At 41.3% G+C, this 27285-nt stretch overlaps 1 protein-coding gene across 2 annotated transcripts; it reads right to left on the reverse strand.

Moving 5' to 3' along the window:
• Window positions 1–8189: 8189 nt before the first annotated feature.
• LOC124117997 (deleted in malignant brain tumors 1 protein-like) lies at window positions 8190–26170 on the reverse strand. 2 transcript variants are annotated; one of them, XM_048398221.1, is made up of 20 exons: window positions 25899–26170; window positions 24209–24362; window positions 23443–23618; window positions 21952–22090; window positions 21210–21379; window positions 20493–20643; window positions 19998–20167; window positions 19753–19900; window positions 18682–18851; window positions 17127–17369; window positions 15761–16021; window positions 15299–15547; window positions 14968–15114; window positions 14726–14744; window positions 13756–13832; window positions 12861–12905; window positions 11521–11589; window positions 10979–11047; window positions 9411–9458; window positions 8190–8421 (listed from the first exon to the last, which is right to left on the reverse strand). In XM_048398221.1, exons 1-20 carry the CDS (start codon window positions 25954–25956, stop codon window positions 8375–8377), a joined length of 2610 nt encoding a protein of 869 aa, XP_048254178.1. In that variant the 5' UTR covers window positions 25957–26170; the 3' UTR covers window positions 8190–8374. The 2 variants fall into 2 exon arrangements, with proteins under 2 accessions (XP_048254178.1, XP_048254179.1); XM_048398222.1 differs by lacking the exon at window positions 10979–11047.
• Between the last annotated feature and the right edge of the window lie 1115 nt (window positions 26171–27285).

Raw genomic sequence — 27285 nt, forward strand, 5'->3', positions numbered from 1 at the left:
TCTTGTTTTATGGTCTCTGACAACAATCAGCCTTTGCTGTTTCATTTCATAAGTTTCTGTAATACACGATGGCTGATGCTGGATCAGGTAGTTTTGGGCAAGGGCGAAGGCCGGGGGAAAAGACTGAACAAAATATCACAAGCACTGGCTAAATGCTCAGTGGCAACTTGTTAGTGCACTGGTTGACTATTTCAAAAGTACAGCTCTCTTGTTGTCTGAAGCACTGTACCTCACAAGACACTCTAATATTTTATGACTTTTAACTCTGCATGAAAATAAACACAATTTGCACTCAATGAAAATGGATCTCAACACCAGGGATTTCTTGTGACACCGGTGGGGCAGGATACTCTCACCTTTCGCGAACACCTGGTATCATCACTATTTGATAGCGATTCATTAACACGTGCTCATGATTGAGTCAGAATCGTACCATCAACTGTTTTTTACAGAGATTTCATGTGAATATGGAAAGGGTTTTGTCGCATTTATACTCTTCCATATCATTGTGGGACCTGAAAAATATAAAAATAATTTCAACATAAATTTGTCAAAATAATATGTACACTGACTAAATAATTGTAAAAGAAGGTGGTAATAATCTTCAGCAGTGTCAGGCATGTCACTGGGTGCCTGAAGACAAATATCATCAGTTAACTGTGTACAAATTGTATCAGATCTTAACTGTTATATGTCATTCACAGTATACTTTCATTTGTCGTCCACACTACACTTTTTGTTAGGTTTCATTTTACTTGTTATAACGTTCGTGTGAATGAGGAAATTACCGAAGGGTTTTATGAACGTTAGGTTTTGTAATCCCATCATTAAACCAGTCAGGGTTACGGCCTATGACGTAAATATCGTAATTCTAATCATTCGATATCAAACGTACCGTATTTCCTCCATTAGACGCCCAGACGTCTATTTATTTCGCGCGAGACGTAGACGCGGCGTTTATTATAAATGAGGCGTCTCATAGAGGAAATACGGTATGCAGTCCTGGACGCCAAGTTCTAATGGGATTTGGGCAACCAATCGGAATCAAGCATTCTTCAATGTCGTGGTTAAAATCTTCATGACATTTCATATAAGCCTTGTTTATAACAGTTTGATCTTGCGATCAGCATTGAACTCTCATAATGGAAACTTGAGCTGCGAGCAGGGTCACATTGACGTGACAAAACTATATTCCGTTTTTGTGATATACTATGCAAGAAAAGTTGGGAATATTTCATTTTGAGGTGAACCTACAGGAAAATACATCAAAGTAGGCGCCAATGTGCCAAGAACATTTCAGAAGTGATCACGCTCCCGAACACACCAATGTGACAGCCATGAAAGACGTGACCTCGGACAGCACGTACAGAGGGTGGTATGCTACTGATTTACCATTGTCACCCGGACTCTATTGTAAGAAGACGCAGATTGTTTTCTTAGAACCAAACGCTCAAAGACACTTTATTGAGCACATTTAATCGTTAAGGAAGCAAAAGCATTGATCGTTCGACTTTTGCACACGTGCTAAACGGTTACGTCATTGGCATGTTGCATGTGGGAACACATCAGAATATTGTTCCCCAAACGCTGCATGTTTCTCAATTCTCAATCTGTTGCCAAACATGCATATAACGTCGATGATCAATACGCCACTCTGGACGCACAAGGGCCACAGGACAGATTAGTTTAAACGATGGCATAAAGAAATCGATTGCTAACTGCCACTCAGATGAGGTACCGGATGCAAAGGGGCAACTTGTGTAAGGGTACATGCAAAATCGTCTGCACAGATGCCATTTGCGTGCACGACGTCGACGTGTTACACCACAACTTGCTTACGTCAGTTGAATCAGAGATGTCAGTGGTATAGAGAACGCTACTGCGCGCCATGTTTTCTGACGAATCAAGGTTCACGCTCCACTTCCATGACCGAGGGAAACGAGTTAGGAAACGACCTTATGAGTGTTTTATGGACGTTAACGTCCTACGTCATGATCGTTTGGGGGTGGGGCCATAATGGTATGGGATTCAATCACAAAGACTGGCAAAACTGCGCTTCATAATGTCCATGGCAGACTCGCATGCAGGTCAATACTATCCTCCCTGCAACGCTCATGGTGCCATTTGCACAACGTGTTGGGCAACGTGTCATCTTTTCAGACGATAATGTACGTGCCTATCGTGCCAGGAAAGCAGCAAATCATCCGCTCAGTCCTGACCTTTACCCCATTGAACAAGTATGTGACGTTATTGGCAAACGTCAACGTCAACGTCTAAATACACACACCACTCTCAATGAATTCACTGGTGAGACCAGCTGACATTGATGGACTCATCCACGTCTCGAAGAATTAGTGCATGTCTGGCCAACAGAGGTGGTTTTACCCGATATTAGAGACGTTGGCTGCAAAATACAAATTTCGAATTGGAACCCCAAATTCTTTAACGTCCTGGTGTGCAACCATCTCGTCACACCAACCATTAGAACCCGGGTCGCCTACGTCCCAGCAGATATGAGCATATAATTTGCATTTGGCAATATCATATAGATCAGAAGATATGTTTTGGCGATTCCCACTGTATTTTTGAAAAGTATATTTCAATTTTGAACTGAATTTGTGGCTTGCGTTTGGACGATGCCCATACCGCCTCCGTAGACTAGTGGTAGAGCGTCCGCCCGGAGAGAGGAATGTCCGGGGTTTGATCCCCGGCCGCGTCATACCAAAAGACGTTAAAAGATTGTACTTGCTGTTACCTTGTCTAGCGCGGCATTAAGGGTCTAAAACAAGGACTGGTCGGCTAAGAGTCAGTATACTGTGTCTGAGTGGTGTATTCATGTTCAACTGCGGCATGGTATCTCAGTGAGCACTATAAATCGGCATCAGTCCGGACTAGTACAAGCAGCCACACACACATACACATGTACATGCACGTCGCTATATAAGTGCAATAATCTCGGACGCGACGTTAAATCACATTTCACCTCACCGCAGACGATGCCCACAGTTGATTTAAATACAGAATCTCACCCGGAATACAGGGCCATATAGGACAAAATATTTACGGCTCAAAACATATACATGTATGCTATTGTATTCGCATTCAGTTTAATGTTGATCTTGTTTTGACTTTGTTGTTATCATGTTCTTTTGTGGCGCTGAAAGGTTCTCCCTTGACTGAGGAATCTGAACTTTGGCATGTATGTTTCTCCTTTGGATGGCATTATTTTTGTTCAATCAGGATGCGAGCAGGAAATATTTGAATATGAATACTACTGAAACTCAAGAGCACGGGTATAGTGCTGACAAACCTGGAAACATAATCGGGACTAACTGGGATTCGAACCAACAATCATAGGTTTTCTGGCGGACCCAAGGGACGCAACTCTGTACAGCGAATCGCTGCGCCTTAGACGAAAATATATTGACAATACAAAGGATATGAACTGCATCTCGTACTGGTTGACAGGTTGTGTAGAAGATGTACTGTATATCGTACTGGTTGACAGGATGTGTAGAAGATGGACTGTATATCGTACTGGTTGACAGGATGTGTAGAAGATGGACTGTATATCGTATTGGTTTTACAGGATGTGTAACAGATGGACTGCATATCGTACTGGTTGACAGGATGTGTAGAACATTGACTATATATCATACTGGTTGAACGGATGTGTAGAAGATTGACTGCATATCATACTGGTTGACAGGATGTGTAGAAGATGGACTATATATCGTACTGGTTGACAGGATGTGTACAAGATGGACTGCATATCGTACTGGTTGACAGGATGTGTAGAAGATTGACTATATATCATACTGGTTGAAAGGATGTGTAGTATTGACTGTATATCGTACTGGTTGACAGGTTGTGTGGAAGATGGACTGCATATCGTACTGGTTGACAGGATGTGTAGAAGATTGACTATATATCATACTGGTTGAAAGGATGTGTAGTATTGACTGTATATCGTACTGGTTGACAGGTTGTGTGGAAGATGGACTGCATATCGTACTGGTTGACAGGATGTGTAGTATTGACTGCATATCGTACTGGTTGTCAGGATGTGTAGTATTGACTGTATATCGTACTGGTTGACAGGATGTGTAGTATGGACTGTATATCGTACTGGTTGACAGAATGTGTGGAAGATGGACTGTATATCGTACTGGTTGACAGGATGTGTAGAAGATGGACTGTATATTGTACTGGTTGACAGGATGTGTAGTATTGACTGTATATTGTACTGGTTGACAGGATGTGTAGTATGTACTGTATATCGTACTGGTTGACAGGATGTGTGGAAGATGGACTTATATAGTGCTGGTTGACAGGACGTGTAGAAGATGGACGATATATCATAATGGTTTACAGGATGTGTAAAAGATGGACTGCATATCGTATATACTGACAGTATATGTCGAAGGATGACGGTACAGCGTATATGTTGACAGTATGTGTTTCAGATCGATGGTACATCGTATATGTTGACAGTATGCGTAGAAGGTGGACGGTACATCGTATACGTTGACAGTATTTGACGGCAATGGAGAGTCAGAATAGGACGTTTTTGTCCACAAAGTCGACGAGTCGGCGCTAGATACCCCGGTATAAAGCTTCCAGGGGGTACCCGGCTGAGATTTTGACTATTGTTTCTGTCTATCACCCTTTTACTAGTCGCCGGAGATGTCGAGTGGAACCCCGGCTCCCCGAAACAACAAACTGAAGGTTCACAGACTAGACTATCATCTCGCAACGTGACTGGTCAAGTAATTACCCCATCTAATTCTGACAGTGCATCCATTACCGTCAATGATCTTGCTATTACACTGACAACAATGCAGTCACAAATTGCTCGACTCAATCAGAAAATAGACCATTTCATACAGGTCCATGATGAAAGGTTATGCCATTTGAAAAAAGAAAATGACTTTCTCAAGAAGAAAGTGTTTGAATTGGAGACCAAAACAGATAATATAGAGGCCCAATCACGTCGAAATAATTTGATTTTACACGGCATACCCGACAAGAGAGGTGAGACTTTGGACCATTTCATACAGGTCCATGATATAAGGTTATGCCATTTGGAAAAAGAAAATGACTTTCTCAAGAAGAAACTGTTTGACTTGGAGACCAAAACAGATAATATAGAGGCCCAATCACGTCGAAATAATTTGATTTTGCACGGCATACCCGACAAGAGAGGTAAGACTTTGGTTGAGAGTGAGAAGGCAGTTAAAGATTTATGGCCTCAACACTCCATCTTGACCCTGCTGATTCTATCAACATTGAAAAAGCACACAGATTACACTCAAAGTAAACAAACAGGCCAATTATAGTGAGATTTTCTTTTTATAAGGATAAATCTGAGGTTTTAGATGTTGCAAGGAAAGAGTTAAAAGTAAATACTGACTTTAGAGTAGCTGATGATTTTACGCAGAGAGTTCTAAATGTGTGATCGAAATTGTTTCCCTTTATGAAGCCGACCAGAGACGATGGTAAAACTGCCTATCTCAGTTATGAAAAGCTGGTGATCGATGATTCTGTGTTTGTGTTGGATGAGGAACAGGAGGGTGTCTGTAAAGTTGGACAAAGACGTCACTGGGTGTCACGCAGAAAGCCTATCGTAGAAACAGCTTCAGCAGGGAGTGGTCATACCCAAGCTGAGGGAGACAAGGGGTATGGCCATGGCTACAGTCATAAGCAGAGTACCACTGGTAAACATCACCATGATAAGAAAAAAACACACGCTTGCTTTACATTTATAGGTCACAGCTGAGTTGGTACTTCAGACAAGTGTACAAACATTGCTACAAATGTTACCAATACAACAGGTACAGTTAATAATGTGATAGTTGCAGCAGCAACAGATTTGACAGTACTGCCAAGTCTCAGAACGCAGACTATCAATCTTAACCAAGTGTTTCAGCCAGGAATGGTCAAGCCGATGATGTTGACATCACAACTGGAATCTGTACTTGGAATATTCACGGCTTGAGATCAAAAGCTGAATGTTTTGATTTTAATTTCATTTTGTAAAACTTTTGATATAATTTGTCTCTTGGAAACTATGACTGATGATGATATATCTATGTTACACAACAATTTCGGTAATTACAACATTTTAGAATGTAAGGCTCAGCGATCTGTTAACAGTGGTCGGTTCTCAGGTGGCATTTCCGTTTGTATTAAAAATCATTTGTCACAATATTTTGAACGAGATTACTCCCTTCGGGACGACGCTCTGGTTTTCAGAAAGAAGGCTGAATTATCTCCCTTCCTGACATTCCCGGTGTTTGTTTACATCCACCCTGAGGACTCTCCAGTATATGCTAATGAGGAGGACAGTGGTGTAGACAACTTAGAACGCCAGTTAATACATATTATCCTTGATTATTGTGACTTGTGTAAATTCATCCTATGTGTAGATTTTAATGCAAGGACTGGTCAGGAATTAGATTATTTGATAGATGATGAGATAGATTATCTACCTATTGATAAAGAATACACTTCAGATGACTTTTGTCAACAATTTACAGCAAATTCAATATTTGATGGTAAATTTCTACCCATTTTGTTATACGGCTCGGAAATATGGGGCATTAAATATTTTGAATCCATTGAGAAATGCCACACTTTGTATTTTAAGCAATTTCTATTCACTGGTAAATATGCTTCAAATAAGGCAGCACGTGGTGAAACTGGTCGCTGTAGTTTGTATGTACATAGCCAGATGCGTGTTGTTAAATATTGGATAAAAATATCAAAAATGGAAGCTCACAGGTACCCATTTCAAAGTTACAAAATGCTAAAGCAATAAGTTCGTGAAGGGAAAACGAATTGGGTGTCTGGTGTAAGAAGCATATTATTTCTTACTGGATTTTCCTTTGTAAGGATCTCACAAGACACTGGTAATGAAAAACTGTTTTACATAAATTTAAACAAAAATTGTCAGATATATTTTCACACTTTCTCAAGCTTTATTCTAGTATCATATAATTGTTACAACCAGAATAATAGTTAAGTATATTACAAGATAAAACTTTGTTGAGAGCTCTTTGTAAATTTAGAATATCTCTCCATAACTGCCTTGTCAATAAACATCGTAGAGACCGTGAAGATTCCGTGGTAGAATAGGTCTTCAGCAACCCATGCCTGCCGTAAAAGGTGACTCTGCTTGTCGTAAAAGGCGACTAACGGGATCGGGTGGTCAGGCTCGCTGACTTGGTTGTTGCACGTCATCGATCCCAATTGCGTTGATCGATGCTCGTGATATTATCACTGGATTGTCTGGTCCAGACTCGGTTATTTACAGACCGCCGCCATATAGCTGGAATATTGCTGAGTGCGGCGTTAAATAACAAACCAACCAACCAACCAACATCGCAGAACCAAGGATAGTCATTTTGTAAACTGTAGATGTTCTAACTGTATCAACCAGGAGATTGAAGACGAGTTTCATGTTCTTTTTATATGTGAAAAATATAAAACGGTGAGATTAATATTTCTATCTAATTTAGATATTACACACAAAGACAATCAATTAATGATCAATTTGTCGAATTCGACCCAATTTTATCAATGTATTTGAAACATGTATTTGGAACAAATTATGCTATGTTCAAGATCACGTTGATTTTTATGTATCTGTCAAAACTGAACTGTACTATTGGCCATATGGCCTTGCATACTGACTAAACTGTCTGCCTGTCTGTCAGTCTGTCTGAATGTGTGACACTTCTTTGTGGATAACACTTTATTTTAATCTGTGTAACGACGTTTCAGGCCTACTTCTTGCCCCATCAACAGGTGAACAATGAGGTGAGGTGAAATTGGGTTTAACGTCGCGTCCAAGATTATTGCACTTATATAGCGACGTGCATGCACGTGTATGTGTGTGCGTGGCTGCTTGTACTAGTCCGGACTGATGCCGATTTATAGTGCTAGCTCACTGAGATACCATGCCGCAGTTTAACATGAATACCCCACTCAGACACAGTATACTGACTCCGAGCCGACCAGTCCTTGTTTTAGCCCCTTAATGCCGAGCGCCAGACAGGGTAACAACAAGTACAATCTTTTAACGTCTTTTTGTATGACGCGGCCCGGGATCGAACCCTGGACCTTCCGCTCTCCGGGCGGACGCTCTACCACAAGACCACGGAGGCGGTCTCCCATCATCAGGTAAACAATGAGTCGGCATGTAGAGTTATACATAATTATATATACATAGATATATACGGGTGTAATAACAAAATCTGACTATGGTAACATTAACAATAAGGAACTATATAATAACATTAATGTATCGTAAATAAACTAATCGCAGATGCAGATAGGTGTTCAGGTGACGTGATGACATCAGCACCCATATTTACATGGGCAACTGGTTCCTGAAGGTGGTGTTTTCATAGACGGATTCTGTGGGGAAGAAAAGATGTGAGTCAATGATGATAATGTTTGCTGTTCAGAGTGTTTCCATCATCATAACTGCATACCAACCATACAATACCACAGGAACGGTAGGTTAGCTTACTGGTTAAAATGTTCGATTATATTGGTGCAATGTTGCTGGCGTAAAACCCAACTCATTCACTCAAAAAACACTATTATACAAAGATAGCAAGTCATTTATGTGGGTCATAGTGATGTTACTACACTTGTGTAAGAATTCATATGTATTTTTCTCCCCCTTGAGGGGAAATTTCAAACTTTCTGACACACAAGAATGTAGCCATTTCTACTTTATGCACACTTTATTATGTCTTAAAAGCAACTAAATAGTGACTTCAACGGTATTGTCAATAATGTTCTTTGCTTTCCGTCACCAATTTTGTTGCGTGTGTGAAGCAAGAATTACAAATGAGAAATGACTGGGTTTGTCTTAATTCGCTTGCTTTGAAAAGTATGGATAATATATGTTACATAGTATATGAATAATTATTGATGTTGTGACAAGCGTAGACCATAGTAAGTAATGGTTAAAAACGACGCGTTATAAATTTATCAATATAATTCGGTCTGGTATCCATTTTCAAGCAATAAGCGTGTTTTTCTTTAAACTCCCAGTGGTGGTATGAGGAATCTAGAACACTGCAACACCGATGTGATTCCCGGTTAGAATTGGTCTCGTACAAAGCATGCGGGTCCCAAGAGGCGACCAAATAGATCGGATGGTCAGACTGGATGACTTAATTGGTTGATACCGTGTCATCGTACACCGACAGCGTGGAGCGTTGCTCACAATATCAAATGCTGAATTGTCTAGTCCAGACTCGATTATTTACTGGCCACCGCCATATAGCTAGAATATTGAAATGTGCGCCTTAAGCAATCACACTAACACATTGTATTATTAGCATTTGTGATGCTGTTAAAGTACAAAGCGCAAGTGTAAGTGTACCACCTACCATCATTGTACGCTTGTCCTTTGGATGATCTCACTTTCCTCTCCTTTCCTGGTGTGTAAAACAAGAAAACACAAGATATGTAAGAAATGTTGCTGTAAGACGGAGAAACAGGACTATGCAATTGCCAATGACTAATATAATTAATTCTTTGCGCTGTAGTTGCGAATTGAAAACATTTTCAAACAAACAGTTTCTCCTCCTATAGCAATTAATCCAAACGGATATTGGTAAAGAGTGTGTGGATAGGCGAACAATGGATCAAGGTATTTTAGTTCAATCAGAGTGCCCCAGCTGAATATGTGCTGACAGACCCACATGAGAGTGGCCGTGGACTGCTTTATAAAACCCATGATCCCTGACACGGGACTACCTCCGTGGTTTAGTGGTACAGCGTTCATCCGGAAGGCGGAAGGTTGTGGTTGTGTATCCGGTCGCGTCATACCAAAAGACGTTAAACGACGGTACTTTGTGTTGCCCTGCCCAGCACTCGGCATTAAATGGCTAAAACATGGACTGGTCGGCTCGGCGTCAGTATACTGTGTCTGAGTGGGATATTCACGTAACCTGCGTCATAGTATCTCAGTGGGCGAGCAATATTAAATCGGCATTAGTCCTGACAAGTACAAGCAGCAAAAAACAAACGCACGTTTAATTGCAATGATCTTAAACGCGACGGTAGACCCCATTTCACGTCTCCTCTGACACGGTGCTGAGATGCCAGAGATGATAGCAATGGATCAAGGTATTTCAGTTCAATCAGAGTACAACAGCTGAATGTGTGAGGGAAGCCCCACATCAGTGTGGACGTGGACTGCTTTATAATACCAGCGATCCATGACACGGTGCTGAGATGCCAGAGATGATAGCAATGGATCAAGGTATTTCAGTTCAATCAGAGTACAACAGCTGAATGTGTGAGGGAAGCCCCACATCAGTGTGGACGTAGATTGCTTTATAAAACCACGATCCATGACACGGTGCTTAAATGTCAGAGATGATAGCAATGGATCAAGGTATTTCAGTATAATCAGAGTACAACAGCTGCATGTGTGAGGGAAGCCCCACATCAGTGTGGACGTGGACTGCCTTATAAAACCCACGATCCATGACACGGTGCTGAGATGCCAGAGATGATAGCAATGGATCAAGGTATTTCAGTTCAATCAGAGTACAACAGCTAAATGTGTGAGGGAAGCCTCACATCAGTGTAGACATTGACTGCTTTATAAAGCCCACGATCCATGACACGGTGTTGAGATGCCAAGGATGATAACTGGTGCATATGTGGAAATCGAATCGACGGGCCGATGACTCTGTCTGCCCAGTAACTTACAATGATGTACAGTACTGTGTTTTACAAACTATGGACCAAGGGACATAACTTGGGCAAAGTATAACTCACGACCCGAGGCAGCTAAGGTGATGAGTTACAATGTGATATCATTCTGCCTGGACAGAGTAGGATGATCAGTAAAAGTATGTATAAATTGAATGCATATGAACCATGCCAAGCCAGTCCGAATTTGGTTGCAATCAAACGGGTAGTTTGTCAAGCAGCGTCGACGTACCTCGTTTTTGACGTTTGTTTTCGCTCATTTCAAGCTGGATGTTGCTGTGGCTTGTGCCCGAAGCAGTTCCTAGCAACACACAGAGTTTTCAATTTATACTGTTCTACCTCGCCAACACTAGCTACTTTAAGGTACTATGTTACTGGCATAATATGAATCCTTATCGTCACTAGGGTCTTAAACAGGCACACTGCTTGTCTCGAACTACGGATTAATCGATACACATGTCCTATATAACTCCTTATTATTTCGAATACTAATTTAAGCTGGTTCTTTCATCAGCCTGTTGTCTACCTTGTGTATTTCATCAAGGAAGGAATGTCAACACAAAATCAAATGCTTGTGAAATTTCATCTGGATTACTTATGAATACAAGCGACAAATCCTTTCCATATTCATAAGAAATCTCTGCTGAAATAGTTCGTTGTACGATCCCTATTATATCATGAGCAAGTGTTTATGAATCCGAAAGCCTGATGAACGAGGGCCATGCTTAACTTTCGTTATCTGATTCCTTATGCTTTAAACCGATGACAAAGTACCTCTTTTTTGACGTATGTTTTCTTCATCTTCAAATCCACTGTTGCCATAGACGTGGTCAGGATTCCCATCTGGAACATTGTGTTATTTCAGAAGAAAGGGTCCGATTTCACATATATCATGGCTTGTGTTTTGTCTGTTTGCTTAACGCCGCACTCAGCAATATTCTAGCTATATGATGGCGGTCTGTAAAAAATCGAGTCGGGATCAGACAATCCAGTGATTGACATCATGAACATCGATCCAGGCAATTGGGATCGATGACATGCATCAACCAAGTCAGCGAGCCTGACCACCCGATCCCGTTAGTCGCCTCTTACGATAAGCATAGTCGCCTTTTAAGGCAAACATGGGTTGCTGAAGGCCTATTCTACCCCGGATCTTCACGGGTCTCCTGAGGTTGATTTGACAGTAAAGCCATGCAATACTTTGTGAAACCCGCAAGGACGGGCGAGGGTCTCACAAACATAATTACGTTTCTGTTAATTTGGTTTAACGCCGCACACAGCAAAATAGTCCAGTTACTATTATATGACGGCGGTCTGTAAATAATCGAGTCCGGACAAGACAATCCAGTGATTGATATCATGAGCATCGACCCACACAAATGGGATTGCATCAACGAGTAAACTGCGATTCGAACCCACGATCTAGTTAAGTTTCTGGAACACCTTGGGGACACAACTGTGAACAGAGATGCGCAGCACCTTAGACGACTTGCCATTCAATTGCTTTGTTCAACCGAAGAAAAAAGTTTTGTATTTCTTATCTATGTGTAAAAAAAAACAACGTCTACACCAGAGAATAAACAGTATCAATTAACCTTCGAAACAGTTTCTATTGGGTGTTAAAGACAAAATAGCGGAGATAATTACATGAATGGATTAATGAAAATCATTGATGACACCAGGTGTTCGTAAAAAGGGTAAATCCGTGTCATATCCTGCTCGTGTCATACCCTGCTCTACCGGTAGCGCCTGCGACATACACAATTTACAACAAATATTAAGTGTTTGTTTCCTTACGCATAAAAGAATGACACCCATTATTGCAAAGGTACATGTCTTGCTGTGGTTGAGGGTACTTGTAGGGCCTTGTTACAATGGTCATTCATTGCATGGAAGTTGACTGTTTACGCCATGTCTTTACAAATAATTTACAAACTTAAAGAATAATATGATGACCTTATACAATATCTAAAATATTTATACTTATCATATTATCATATTTTTACCATTGCGTATGGCACCGTACTCTTTCGTTTCTACAATGAAATGTTATGGTGAATTTATCAACAGCATCTTCTGTATTTATGCTCGATAGCTAAATATTTGCCTGTTACCTGATTTTTGTGTCAAGTCAATCTCGCAATAGCTATGCTCAGCACCTGGAATATAAATCAAACTCTTCTCATTTTTCTGTGTGAAAGATAGAGTCGTCACCATATAGACAAAATACCTAACATAATGCATTACCGTATTCGATGTAATAAGCGTCCAGGGCGCTCTCAAAATTAGAAATAGAATATCATTTTGGTGGAAAAAAACAGAGTAGAAAGATAAATTTCGTGGTTTATGCTGACAGACTGAAATGTTCATATGCGACAGATATATTTTTTCCAAAGTTTAATTGCCCATAATGAAGAATGAATACAACACACGAGTGCCTATTATACTCAAATAAATAAGCCTTGTGTACATTGATCATTCGGAAGGGGTGCTAAATGGGATTGTTTACTAGCCAATATATTATCAAATATCGCCGTGGACGCTTATTAGATCGGGGCGGTTATTACGTCGAATACGGTAATTTCCATCTTTCTGAACTTCCCAGGCTTGACATATTGTTCTGTCTAAAAACAAGTACCATCTTACCGATATGTGGTTGCAGCGGTAGCCCCCGCCACTCACACAATTTGCATAAAAAAGTAAGTGTTTTTTGCCTTACGCTGCACAGCTGTACTGCTGCTGTTTCTCGAGGGCGACCTACAGGCATTCTATACTTGACCGTCATATTGTCCAGAACATCCACTGATAAGCTAGCGCTTATTTAATTGAAACTGAAAACGTTGTTTCAAAATAGTTTCAACTGCATATACTCGTCTTTACATAAGTACCCTCCCCTTCGAAATTACCGCGGTGTTCTTTTTCCAGTGTATAGCCATTATAACAGCTCACATTACAACTAAGGTGTTCGTACCATTCAGTATATAATCTATATAATATTGGTGTTTGTACCTTCACTGGGCGTTTCCATGCTCTCGTAATTGCGGCCTCTTGCAGGTATTTCATCTGCCCTTGACGTCTGCTCAGTTCTAAGATAGATGCACAATTACGAAATCAATATACTATGATCTGTGCTCCATAGTACAGCATATGTTAGCAGCTTTAAACGCAGAGCTCTTCGGATGTACTCTGACAAATTAACGTGCAGTGAGGTTCATAACCGTCCTTAGACAAAGAGTTATAGATATAGAGCAAAAATGCTAGTGTGGTTCATGTACATGTAGATGTCGTCTTTCAGGAGGATACTATACATTAAACATGTTTAGATGTCTTGTGTATAACATTATAATACAGTCAAGTCTCGTTAATCCGACACAGTGGTCAGCGTACTCCGTGGTCATCTGCCCGCGAGTACAGAACCCCGTGTTTTGACACGCACTGGCTGCAGAGATTAACTTTAACAATTAACACTAGATGCCGGGATCATAAAGAATTTCAAGCTTTATTATAAGAAACAAATGAAATTACACCTCGACAATGTTGATGCTGAAGAACCACCAGCCCTAGACGTCAAGCGAACAGGGGACTTTGAGAAATGTGCCTTCAAAATGTGAGAAACAGAAAACACTGACAGACTATTTTAAGTAGATGAAGCAAGTTGTTAAGACAGTAGCACTTGCATTTACACGAGGAAACACACGGTTATTATCTCTCGTGAAGATGTCCGATTTTCGATCACAAATCACTTAATTTCGTTAATCCTACATACTCGTTAATCCGACTCAATCATGTGCAACCAACGATGTCGGATTAACGAGACTTGACTGTACAATACATTTACTTTTGAGGATTAGAAAAGCAGTGAGGCTAAGTTTGCTCCACGAAAATCCTGAGGACACCTTGACAACCATCACAAGTTATAGAATTCAGGTCTCTGTCAAATAACCTGAACGAACGTGAGACAATAATACAACACACTTACCTCTTTGGCTCATGCTCAGCTAGAAATGATAAAAAATGAAAAACAAATCAGTTGTCGAAGAATGTTATTTTCAGAACATGACTTGTTCAATACTATTTTCATTCAACAGCAATTACTAGAACTTGTGATATGTGCATAGAATTGTTAAAATAAATGTTAAATGGTGAAACGATTGTGTAGTTTATTGTGTGTGCATATCAAATGTCATTGATGCAGTCAAGTTATACCACAAATGCACGTACGTTTTGCAGCACGCAGTCTCCTCCTCAGGTGTATAATGATGATGAGAAGGATGATAATGGTAACTATGCCAACAGATCCTATTACTATGGCAATCGGTTTATCCTGGCATGTAGTGTCATCACTCCCGATCTCCGCGGAAACTTGCACTGTGACAGAACAGGTTATCAAAATGAAGGGTTGTAATTGCACTTCCAAATATACAAATGCATGTGTCTTGGATAGCGATGATACCTATAGAAATTATACTGTACCCGATTTTGCTAACCATCAAGTAAAACATTCCTGAAATGTGCGTTCCACAACGTTCAGGCTGACAAAAGGATTACTTACAGACATTGATCCTTGTTTCTACAGTAGATGTTCCCTGTTCATTCGTAGCGGAGCACGATAGGTTTCCCGCATCATCAGAAGACACATGCTTCATAAAAGTCTGTCCATGACTGATATTGTCGTTGTGACACCACGTGTACGAGGTGACAGCAGGGTTGGCGTCGTCGACGACACATTCGACTTCAACGGCATCACCAGCAATGACACTGATGACACCTTGCCTTGGTGACAGATGAATCTCTGGTGGATCTTATGTCAGATATAATAAAAAAGTACATGTTTAAAAATCTCAATTCACATAATTCTGAGAGAACGTTTTCAGTTTTAAAAAATCATTTTTAAACAGCATAATTACTCAAAAGTATTTTTCATAACTATAACTATATAAAATAACATGGCACATAAACACATGTTTGTAGCAAGTTATAAGGATGGATGTAATAGGGTTTTGACATAGCTTACATCTGACGTTTACAGTTGCAACTGCCCGTCCAGGTGTCATCATGTGTCCATTATCAGCAGTACAGGTCAGTTGCCCTTGGTCAGACTTGGATATTTTACGTTTGAGGAATGTCGACCCAGTACTCGTTTGACCGTTGTGAGACCACTGGAATGTGTGGACACCAGGGTTGGCGTCATCCGCAACACACCGTACACTAAGGTCTTCGCCGACACCGACATCCAGGGTGTCATTTCTTGGTTCCAGATGTACCACTGGCGGGTCTGAAGATGTTTAGGATAAATCCAGAGATTAGTTATATCATTCTATATGATACAATACCGCTGGAAAACTCCATAACATTAGTGGTAAAAAGAGAGGCATCTGAACATTCCGCACTACCACAACCTCATCCTCCCCGAAGTACACTCGGACAAACTGATAGCTAAGTGTATCCTCTCGCATGAAGCAAAGGGTTTGTTACATATCCATACACCGTTTGTGTTACCTACTACTTTATAACAAAAAACCCACTGAAACCAGATTGTCACCATTGTTACGTTTGTTATAGAAAGACATCCTGCGTGCTCTAGTGGTAGAGCGTCCGCCCTGAGAGCGAAAGGTCCGGGGTTCGATCCCAAGCTACGTCATACCAAAAGACTTTAAAAGATGTCACTTGTTGTTACCCTGTCTGGCGTTCGACTCTAAGGGGCTAAAACAAGGACTGGTCGGCTCGGAGTCAGTATACTGTGTCTGAGTGGGATATTCATGTTAAACTGCGACATGGTACCTCAGTTGGCTAGTACTATAAATAGGCATCAGTCCGGACTAGTACAATCAGTCACACACACACAAACACACACACGTGCATGCACGTCGCTTTTTTAGTGCAATAATCCTGGACGCGACGTTAAACCCCATTTCACCTCAACTCGCGGCTGTAATCGTTTGTTCGAATCTCGGTTCGACCTGATATGCTTGCAGCTTTGTCAGCACCATGGCCGTGATCATGGGTTTAACTGAAAAAGGTAACCGTCTAAGACCAGATGACACGACATGATTTAACTGAAATAAAACTGCAGCATGGTATCTCAGTGTGCTAGCACTATAAATTGGCATCAGTCCAGAATAGCACAAGAACTCTCTCTCACACACACACACACACACACACACACACACACAGAGGTGCATGCACGTCACTATATAAATGCAATAATCTTGGACGTCACGTTACACCTCATTTCACATCTGTTGTTTTTTTAATATACCCACTAAAACCTTTCATAATTTTGAAAATGAGCGATTAAAGGATTTTCTTTTCATTCACGTAAATTACAACCTTTTGTTCACCTGGTGGTTGCAATAATATTCTTGATCTGAATCACTTACACAGAACATTGAGTCGAGTGGAGGCGCTCTCAGTCTGTACACTGCATGTTAAACTGCCAGAGTCAGCTTTGGAAGTTATTGTTTTACTGAAGGTTTGCCCACTGTATGATTGTCCCCTGTGTGCCCATTTGAACGAAGTGACCGGGGAGTTGGAGTAACCGATCACACACTTGACACTGACCACCTGACCAATGATGACGCTGAGGACAGTTCCCGTCGGCTCAAGGTGGATATTCAGGGTTGCTGAAAGATGTGGCCAATGTACAATATGCAAACATAACTCCACGACATACCATTCCACATAAGTACTGTGTAAAAAACACTTCTACGACATACCAATCCACATCACTACTGCATCTTTTTTATAAACACCTCCAAAACATCACTACAGTATCAAACACACCTCCACGACATACCATCCACTTCATTACTGTGTCAAACACACCTCCACGACATACCATTCCCATCATACAGTATCAAACACACCTCCACAACATACCATCCACATCACTACAGTATCAAACACACCTCCACGACATACCATCCACTTCATTACTGTGTCAAACACACCTCCACGACATACCATTCCCATCATACAGTATCAAACACACATCCACGACATACCATCCACATCACTACAGTATCGAACAAACCTCCACGACATATCATCCACTTCGCTACCGAATTAAACACGCCTCCACGACATACCATCCACACCACTACTGTGTCAAACAGACCTCCACGACATACCATCCACACCAGTACTGTGTCAAACAGACCTCCAGGACGTACCATCCACATCACTAGTGTATCAAACACACCTCCACGACATACCATCCACACCACTACTGTGTCAAACAGACCTCCAGGACGTACCATCCACATCACTAGTGTATCAAACACACCTCCACGACATACCATCCACACCACTACTGTGTCAAACAGACCTCCAGGACGTACCATCCACATCACTAGTGTATCAAACACACCTCCACGACATACCATCCACACCACTACTGTGTCAAACAGACCTCCAGGACGTACCATCCACATCACTAGTGTATCAAACACACCTCCACGACATACCATCCACGTGACTACTGTGTCAAACACTAAGTCTCTGACCCACCCCCACGACATAACACGCTAACATTACTACGTCTCTGACCCACCCCCACGACATAACACGCTTACATTTCTACGTTTCTGACCCAACCACAACATAACACGCTAACATCACTATGTCTCTGACCCACCTCCACGACATATCTTGCTAACATTACTACGTTTCTGACCCACCCCCATGACATAACATGCTAACATTACTACGTCTTTGATCCACTCCCACGACATAACATGCTAACATTACTACGTTTCTGACCCAACCACAACATAACACGCTAACATCACTATGTCTCTGACCCACCTCCACGACATATCTTGCTAACATTACTACGTTTCTGACCCACCCCCATGACATAACATGCTAACATTACTACGTCTTTGATCCACTCCCACGACATAACATGCTAACATTACTACGTCTCTGACCCACCTCCACGGCACACCACGCCCACATCACTACTGTGAGAACAGCTCGGCGCGGTTCCCCATCCAGAGTGGGAACAATGATACAGGGAGGTCTCGGTTCCCGTACAGTCGACGTTACTCAGCCAAATAATTCCTTCACCTGGCCCAGAAGATGTAGTCACATAGGCGGTCGTCCTAGACACAGAAAACCATACACATGACTTCCTTGCCAATTCGTCACTTTCATTTTACTTATGCTGCCAACGGTATAAGGATCTATACAGACATTTGTTATCAAAAGGTTGAGTCTTTGTCATCCGTCAACTTCCAAGAAATAACTATCAAACAATTCATATGTCCAACGTACATGTATTTCTAATACAGAAAGGGACTTCTAAATTCAAGCGTTAAAAATCACATGCAGGAACTTTTTTGTCAGTCTCAAACGGATACTAGTTTCTGAAACCTCTAAACGAAGGTGAATAGTCATTGACAAGCACATGCAAGAACCTTATTTTGTAAGTTTCAAACAGACAGTTCTCTCTGAAATAACAAGGGAATGCAAATTAAAGTGACCGTGACACTTGGCATATAAAGTTTATGTCGCTGAGAAAGGCTTCTGATACCAAACTCTATCTGACCATTCATTACTACAGGAGTATGAATAAGTAGACTTTATGAGACTCATGTACTGAATATACTTGAGGTTTCTCAATGTTCCAGGGGGCACGGGTGGCCCAGTCGTCTAAGGCGCCGCGATTCGCTGTGCAGAGTTGCGTTTCCTGGACACGCCAGAAATCTATGATTGTGGGTTCGAATCCCGGTTCACCACGATTATGTTTCTAGGTTTGTCAGCACCATACCCTTGCTCGTGGGTTTCACCAAAGTGGTAAACGTCTGAGACCTGCATCACTTCGGGCTTTCCTCCCACATCAAGCTGACACGCCGTGATATAACTGGAATATTGTTAAAAGCGGCGTTAAACCCAACTCACTCACTCACTCACTCACTCACTCTAAATGTTCCAGGTAAGTAACAATACTGACACGAGTCTCGCCCTGCACGAAGGTGAATAGTCGTGCACAGATGTACTCACCAGGGCAGATTTGCCATTTTACACACAACTTGTGCCTCCTGTGAGGAAAACGACGACCCTCTACAAACTGTTCCCCAGACATTGTTGTGAAGTACTTCTACCCGACCCCGTCCACGAGTTGTCGAATTCAAGCGTATTTGAAGATCAGCTGGAACAAAGAATGCAACAAGGCAAACGAAGGTAGAAAAGGTTGTGTTATTGCATCGTCTGCAGCTGTATTACAGTTGTCACAGAACACAACTTACCAGAGGGACACTGTATTCCGACTACTGTTGAGGAACAGGTAACACTACCCCATGGATAGTGAAGACATTCATTGAGAGAGAGCTCTGTCCCAAGACACTGGACCTTATCTAGGATGACATGCTGTGATGAACTGCCGGTGTTTAAATGTGAGCTGGCGAGGGCCCCAATACTAAATATCAAGAAGAATGTGTCAAATTGTTTTAAAACAATAGTTAAGATCATTGAAAAAATGGTCAAATGTGTGTCAAATATTTATCTAGTTTTTCGTAATAGAATAGTACCTGAAACCCATTGTTCATTTTCACTAAAAAGTATAATAACATTAGATGTGGGGCGAGGGCCCCAATACTGAATATCAAGAAGAAGGTGTCAAATTGTTTTAAAACAATAGTTAAGATCATTGAAAAAATGGTCAAATGTGAGTCAAATGTTTATCAAGTTTTTCGTAATCCAGCTATTCTTGATAATAACACAATATTATGCCATGTTTTTACATGCTGTGTCCCAACATTCTACAGACAACTGTTGCCTCTTCCACTCCGAACCCAGTATAGCAGACTCTTCCCCATTGTCCACCATGGTACAGCTCCAGCACTCCCTCCCCTGGCGTGTTGGTGGTGGAGACAAGTCTTGCTGCTGTAGAATCTGACGAAGACATCACGCTAACGTTATTTGGATAAATGAGTAGTTATGAACTGAAAACAAAGTCTTTTGTACATTGTACGACTCGAACTACCTCATAAGCATGTGATACCAACTTTTGGCGAAAAGGTGAGCGTGTCCTGCCACACCAGTGGCGCCCACCACAAGGAATTTGATAGACGGGTAACAACACATCTGTTTCATGAAATGTCACTCAAGTCTCGTCTTTGCTAGGCAAGGAAGACATCACATGGAACCAGTAAATAAAGACCATGAGATTACAATTCAAAATGTCAACGCAACCTAGTTGTCAAGAGAGATACCATTGGGCGTAAAAGACAAAATAGTTATGTAAAGTATATAGATGGATCACTAAAAATCAGTGATGACACCAGGTGTTCCCGAAAAGGGTATGTATGTCTTGTTTTGCCACTAGCAGCTGCCACAATTGTCACAAAAATAGGTGTTTGTTTGCCTAACGCCCCATCCGGCAATCTGTGGTCTGTAAAGAATTGATCCTGGACCGGCAATCCAACGATCAGTATCACGAGCAATTATCCAAAGTATACCTTCAGGAAATGAAAAACACTGGACACCAACAGCTTCAGAGTCGCTACAGTCATCACTCCCCCATGGTCTGTGATTGCAGTCTTTCAGATCTGTGTTCCGCATCGTGCACTGCACGTCATCCAACCACATTGTTATGGAACTGTCTGGAACAACGATGGCCTTTCCTCCTCTGCAAAGATAGGGAGAAGTGACACCTTTGCAAAAATCAAACATGCATATGTTATAGTAGGAGTGTCACTGAGTGAGTTTGCCCGAACGCCGCTTTGAACCTCATTTCAATCATATCATGACGTGTCAACTTGATGTTTAAAAATAGTCAGAAGTGCATATCGTAGACGTTTGCCATTTTTGTGAATTCCACGAGCGCGGGTAGAGTACTGACAGACTTTGTAGCTTCGAATACCTTTTTTGTAACATATGATTCTGGTGTGCCTAAGGGAGGGATATTAGGCGACTGTGTCATCCATTTACCCAGTAATATTATTTAGCGTTTAGCCTTAACAACACAAACTGTCACATTTTATTCATCATAATGCGAAGTCTTATCAGTACACGAATAAAAGTGTTCTATGTTTCTTCTTTGATTGGGCTATTGAAGATCTCTTAAATAGATATGATATTCATGCTGAATTCAAAATGTCCAATTCCAAATCTGTACCTCACTCTTGATGTGATTCAAAGATAGATACGTCATTATAACACATTACATGTTTTGGGGTAAAAAATTGAACTACAACTTACTGGTACCCAAGAGCCCTGCACACTACTGATGCTTCTACTTGTCCAAAGCCATCATCACACACTGTGCCCCATCTACCGGAGTGGTACACCTGCAGGAGTCCTTGGTGGTAGCTCGGTGTCAGCTTCATCGTTATGTCACCTAGTAAAACAATGTAACGTAAACTGTTCTCTTGCAATTGTAGTGATGAAAATCAATATCATTTGTCGTACACATACGTAATGTATAATGGTAAAGATACCTGTCACCATATTTACCTTTTTGACCATTTTAACCATACGTAGTTCTGTCAATAGACCGAGTCGAAAGTTTTATTGTGAGTAGGTATGGGACAAGGAAAATGAAAACAATACATATGGATCATCCCATGCATGCAGTCAAACACAAACACTGACACTGATACTCTACTATGTGCCCATAGCTTAAGGATTTGTTGCTGTATTTTCTTTTACATATAGACAAATGCTTAGGCCGAACTCAATAAGTTGGTAGTTTTGAGGTGAGGTGAAATGGGGTTTAACGTCGCGTTCAAGATTATTGCACTTATATAGCGACGTGCATGTACGTGTGTGTGTTTGTGTGGCTGCTTGTACTAGTCCGGACTGATGCAGATTTATAGTGCTAACCCACTGAGATACCATGCCGCAGTTTAACATGAATGCCCCACTCAGACACAGTATACTGACTCCGAGCCGACCAGTCCTTGTTTTAGCCCCTAAATGCCGAGCGCCAGACAGGGTAACAACTAGTACCATCTTTTAACGTCTTTTTGTATGACGCGGCAGGGGATCGAACCCCGGACCTTCCGCTCTCCGGGCGGACGCTCTACCACTAGACCACGGAGGCGGTCTTGGTAGTTTTGAACCGCCAGTTGTTAACGTTAACAGCATGCACATTAAATTGCTAATATGAACTGTTGTCTGATCAGACTTCAAACTCAAGCACAGTCTCGAATAGAGTGTAGGATCTTACGAACGTCGACGTTCTGTCACAGAGTCTTGTTGAGTGGTGTCGCGTTTAATTTATATCGAACATGTAAAATTATGTTAAGTATCCAGGCTGCAAAGAAGGATATCTATTTTCACCTTCAACCTACCACTGCACACCTGGTCTATTACATACGCTGGTATCCATTTCGCCGTACAAGATACAAAGTAGCACACATTCATTGATGGTTATTGGTGACGGTTTAGTGTTGTATAACAATAACTAATAAATGAGGAGAGGTCAGGCGGCTTGTACATTATCAGAACGGGATTCGAACCAGAGATCGTAGATTTCTGGCATGCTAGGGACGCATCTCTGCATAGAGAATTGCAGCGCCCTCTCTTGTTGAGTATTGGCCACGTTTTGGGACGAATGGATTTTTTCACCAGCGTGTTCCAGTTTCCTTTTCTTCTGATATAAACAGTGAGGGTAAATTGATTCTATTACATGAATGATAAACAATGCTGCTGATATTCAAGTTAATGTATGTTTAGGTGATAACTCACTTGGATCACATATGATGCCAACATCTTCACTGTGACCACAATTGTTGACTCCCCATGGTCTGTGTGAACAGCTGGCCAAAGATGACTCGGTACCGGAGCAACTCATGTCATCCAACCAAATCTTTCCTCCTCCAAAACCAAAAGATCCAATTGCCCTTGGTATAAGTCCGCTTTTACTAAAAACACAAAAAGGTTTAATTTAATTATAGCTGCACAACATAATGATACCAAACCTACCTCAGTACATCATACAACAACGATTATGACATGTTGCCTTACTATTGTCACATCTACCAAACCTACCTCCGTACATCATACAACAACGATTATGACATGTTGCCTTATTATTGTCACATCTACCAAACCTACCTCCGTACATCATACAACAACGATTATGACATGTTGCCTTATTATTGTCACATCTACCAAACCTACCTCCGTACATCATACAACTACGATTATGACATGGTGTCCTACTATTGTCACGTCTACCACATCTACCTCTGTATATCATGGAAGTAGTTTTATATGTTAGGGTTGTTTACGTTTGCCCTCGCATATCTCAGAACATCGTATTAGTACCTTCACATTAATGTGCAAACATAAGCATACGTTTGTTATTGCATCATTGCTTTTACTTTACGAAGTCGGAAATATTTCTCATTAGTTTTGTTTGTTTCGTTTAATACTTGTTTAACATCAATATTCCGGGTATACGAGGGCGTCCTGTAAATATGCCAGGTCTGCTGTACACAGGGTGTCTTACTATCGTCCCAGTTGTCTGCAGGCCACCTTGGCTTCATCTACCCCAAAGTCATCGTCACAAACAGTGCCCCATGTGCCGTTATAGAACACCTCAATTCTCCCAACACCGTTGTTCAGAGGGGACACCAATCGGATTGTCTGGCCAAACACTGAAACTTTAAGATGATTTGGCAATATTAAACAAAATTGTTCTGTCATTTAACATGTTGGACACATGTTTCAGCTACAAATGCCAGAGCAATATATTATGTGAAATATTCAAGCTGTAAAGAAAGATATCTAACTTGTGCGTTCAACCTACCACTGAAAGAAGTACATGCCAGGAGTAGTATATCAGATGTTATCCACTTCGCTATATTGAATACAAAGTAAGTGAGTGAGTGAGTTGGGTTTAATGCCGCTTTTTAACATTATTCCTGTCATATCACGGCGTGTCAGCTTAATGTGGGAGGAAAGCCCGAAGTGATGCAGATCTGAGACGTTTACCACGTCGATGAAAGCCACGAGCACGGGTATGGTGCTGACAAACCTAGAAACATAATCGGGGTGAACCGGGATTCGAACCCACAATCATAGGTTTCTTGCGTGCCCAGGGACGCAACTCTGCACAGCGAATCGCGGCGCCTCAGACGACTGGGCCACCCGTGCCCCCGAATACAAAGTGACACTTAATCGTGACAGATGACGCCGTATAACTCCCACTGATACGCGAGAAGTGGCCCTTGCTGCAAGGTCGGACGGCTTACGGCGTAATTTATAATTTCTTTTTTTCACTGTGCAGCGTCCTGGTAGATAACGGGATAACGGGATGTCTGGCTGCATTCGTGATTGAGTGTGTCAAAACTTGAGCTGATAACGTGGTATTGTGAACTAGTATATCCCTATCGCGACATACATAACCTCACCATGATGCTTGGTAAGATGAAATAAGATATTACCTCTCTCCACTCCAGAAAGGAAAAAACAAAATAAATCATGAAGATCCTAATAGACGCTTTCTCGTTGTTGTTTTTCGCCCGACGTTGTGCTTTTTATCGTAGTTATAAGGCCAAGCAATGCACACATATACATTAAACGGCATTTAAGAGGCCATTCATTCAAAGAAAACAATGAAAGTATTTGTTTGTGTGTAACCGTCTGTATGGAAGAGAATTTATGAATGTCAACTTCTTTATTATGTTGAACACAACGCTTCGGAGTATATGTGAACTCCTTCACCAGGTGAATGAATGCTATGAGGCAGAGAGCAAGTATGTACATGTAAGAACAACAAAAGTAATAAGATAACAAAAGGTGGAAACTAAACAAGGGAAGCCAACATATAATTGGCTTTGATAGGTGATTAGCAATAGTCAATGGAAGCTAGCACTTTACAGTAATTAGCGCTGATAGTTATAGTCAACTGGAAGCCAGGACTTAAATTATCACTGATTGGTAATAGGCAATGGACCATGGGCAAATGGGAGGCCGGGGGTAATTAGCACATAAGTTGATATCAATGAATGCTCTTCCTTATGTGTATCGCTTCTAAACGCCTTTCAAAGACTTGATGTCAATAACTGGATTGTCTGGCCCAGACTCGATTATTCACAGACCGCCGTCATATGACTGGAATATTACTGAGTGCGGCGTCATACCAAAACAACAACGACAAAAACATGTCATGTGAGGTGCATAAACAAGACACTTACCACTGACAATCAACGCAGCTAGAAACACCAAGTGAGTCCCGATCCTCTTCTCCATCATGAACTTTGTGTGACACAAGGGAACACTAGATCTCACACTACGTTGTACATATGGATTATATTATCCTGACATGTCCCATCCAGAACTCCGAGTATATTCGAACCTCCGTTCGCCAACCAGGGACTCTTTATCTCTACTGGAGTATTTAACTTCCGGGTCGACAGCATGCAGCCTACACAACAGGGTGACAAGTGATTCATGTAGAAGACGCTTCAACCAGGAGGTTTATCATCCCACTGATTCTTTCGTTAAGCTCTATATAAGCGTGCACAGTACACTTCACAAGATAATATATCTGCCTCATGAGCCTATTTGTTTTCACAAACGCGGCTGGTTTTGGACATTAATGACTTTGTGGATTCATGACATAAGGGTCTCCGAGACACCAAGATGAAAACTTGTAACTCTGAGTTGTTGTTTTATATAATTCATTTTTTTATTTGAAAATGTTTTCCGTGTTTGTATTTTGCACACAACTAATTTGTTTTCAAATGAGAACGGATCACTTACCACATTATTCCTTGTTATATTTTTTTCTTGGACTTTTGTGATGAACTTTCAGTTCACAATGACCCAGGGAAATATTTCGCAATTGTCCGTCCGTCGCCCGCGGTCGCTTATCTGACGTCTATCTGAAGAGGGGCGGTCGGGTAGCCTAGTGGTTAAAGCGTTCGCTCGTCACGCCGAAGAGCCGGGTTCGATTCCCGACATGGGTACAATGTGTGAAGCCCATTTCTGGTGTCCCCCGCCGTGATATTGCTGGAATATTGCTAAAAGCGGCGTTAAACCATACTCACTCACTCACTCTATCTGAAGAGGTTAAAGAGATGGGAGAGAGATCTAAGGGACTTGCCTAAAGTAACTCTGATGTCTATGATTGTTTCTATTGGTTTGTTCATTGTGTTACAATAATGTAGTATGTTTTAATGAAGCACAAATCAGATGATGAAGATTTTTGATAGGAGTGAGTGAGTGAGTATGGTTTTACGACGTTTTTAGCAATATTCCAGCAATATCAGGGTGGGGGACACCACAAATGGGCTTCACACATTGTACCCATGTCGGGAATTGAACCCGGGTCTGCGGCGTGACGAGCGAACGCTTTAACCACTAGGCTACCCGACCGCCCCTTTGACAGGATGATGCGTGAGATGCAGGGTTGAAGACAAATTACAATAATCTATTTATTCCTAAATATTACAAACAATGTTCACACATAAATTGTAGATGTTATAATTAAAATTTGGTGTATTTTAAAAAAAACAAAAACATTTATGATCAAAATCACACATTTTGCAGATTTGTTCTGAAAGATCAAGCACTGTTTGA

This window comes from Haliotis rufescens, unplaced genomic scaffold (assembly GCF_023055435.1).
Source record: "Haliotis rufescens isolate VD_foot unplaced genomic scaffold, xgHalRufe1.0.p SCAF_18, whole genome shotgun sequence".
Classification (NCBI taxonomy): Eukaryota; Metazoa; Mollusca; class Gastropoda; order Lepetellida; family Haliotidae; genus Haliotis; species Haliotis rufescens.

Excerpts from the sequence above, each read along its gene's own strand:
- LOC124117997 (XM_048398221.1), bottom strand. The coding sequence starts at position 25,956 with ATGATGGAGAAGAGGATCGGGACTCACTTGGTGTTTCTAGCTGCGTTG. Across the intron at positions 23,619-24,208 it reads TGCAGACAACTGGGACGATA|TAAAAGCGGACTTATACCAA; the intron begins GTAAGACACCCT and ends TTGTGTTTTTAG. Across the intron at positions 20,168-20,492 it reads AGAATGTTGGGACACAGCAT|TATTGGGGCCCTCGCCAGCT; the intron begins GTAAAAACATGG and ends CTTGATATTTAG.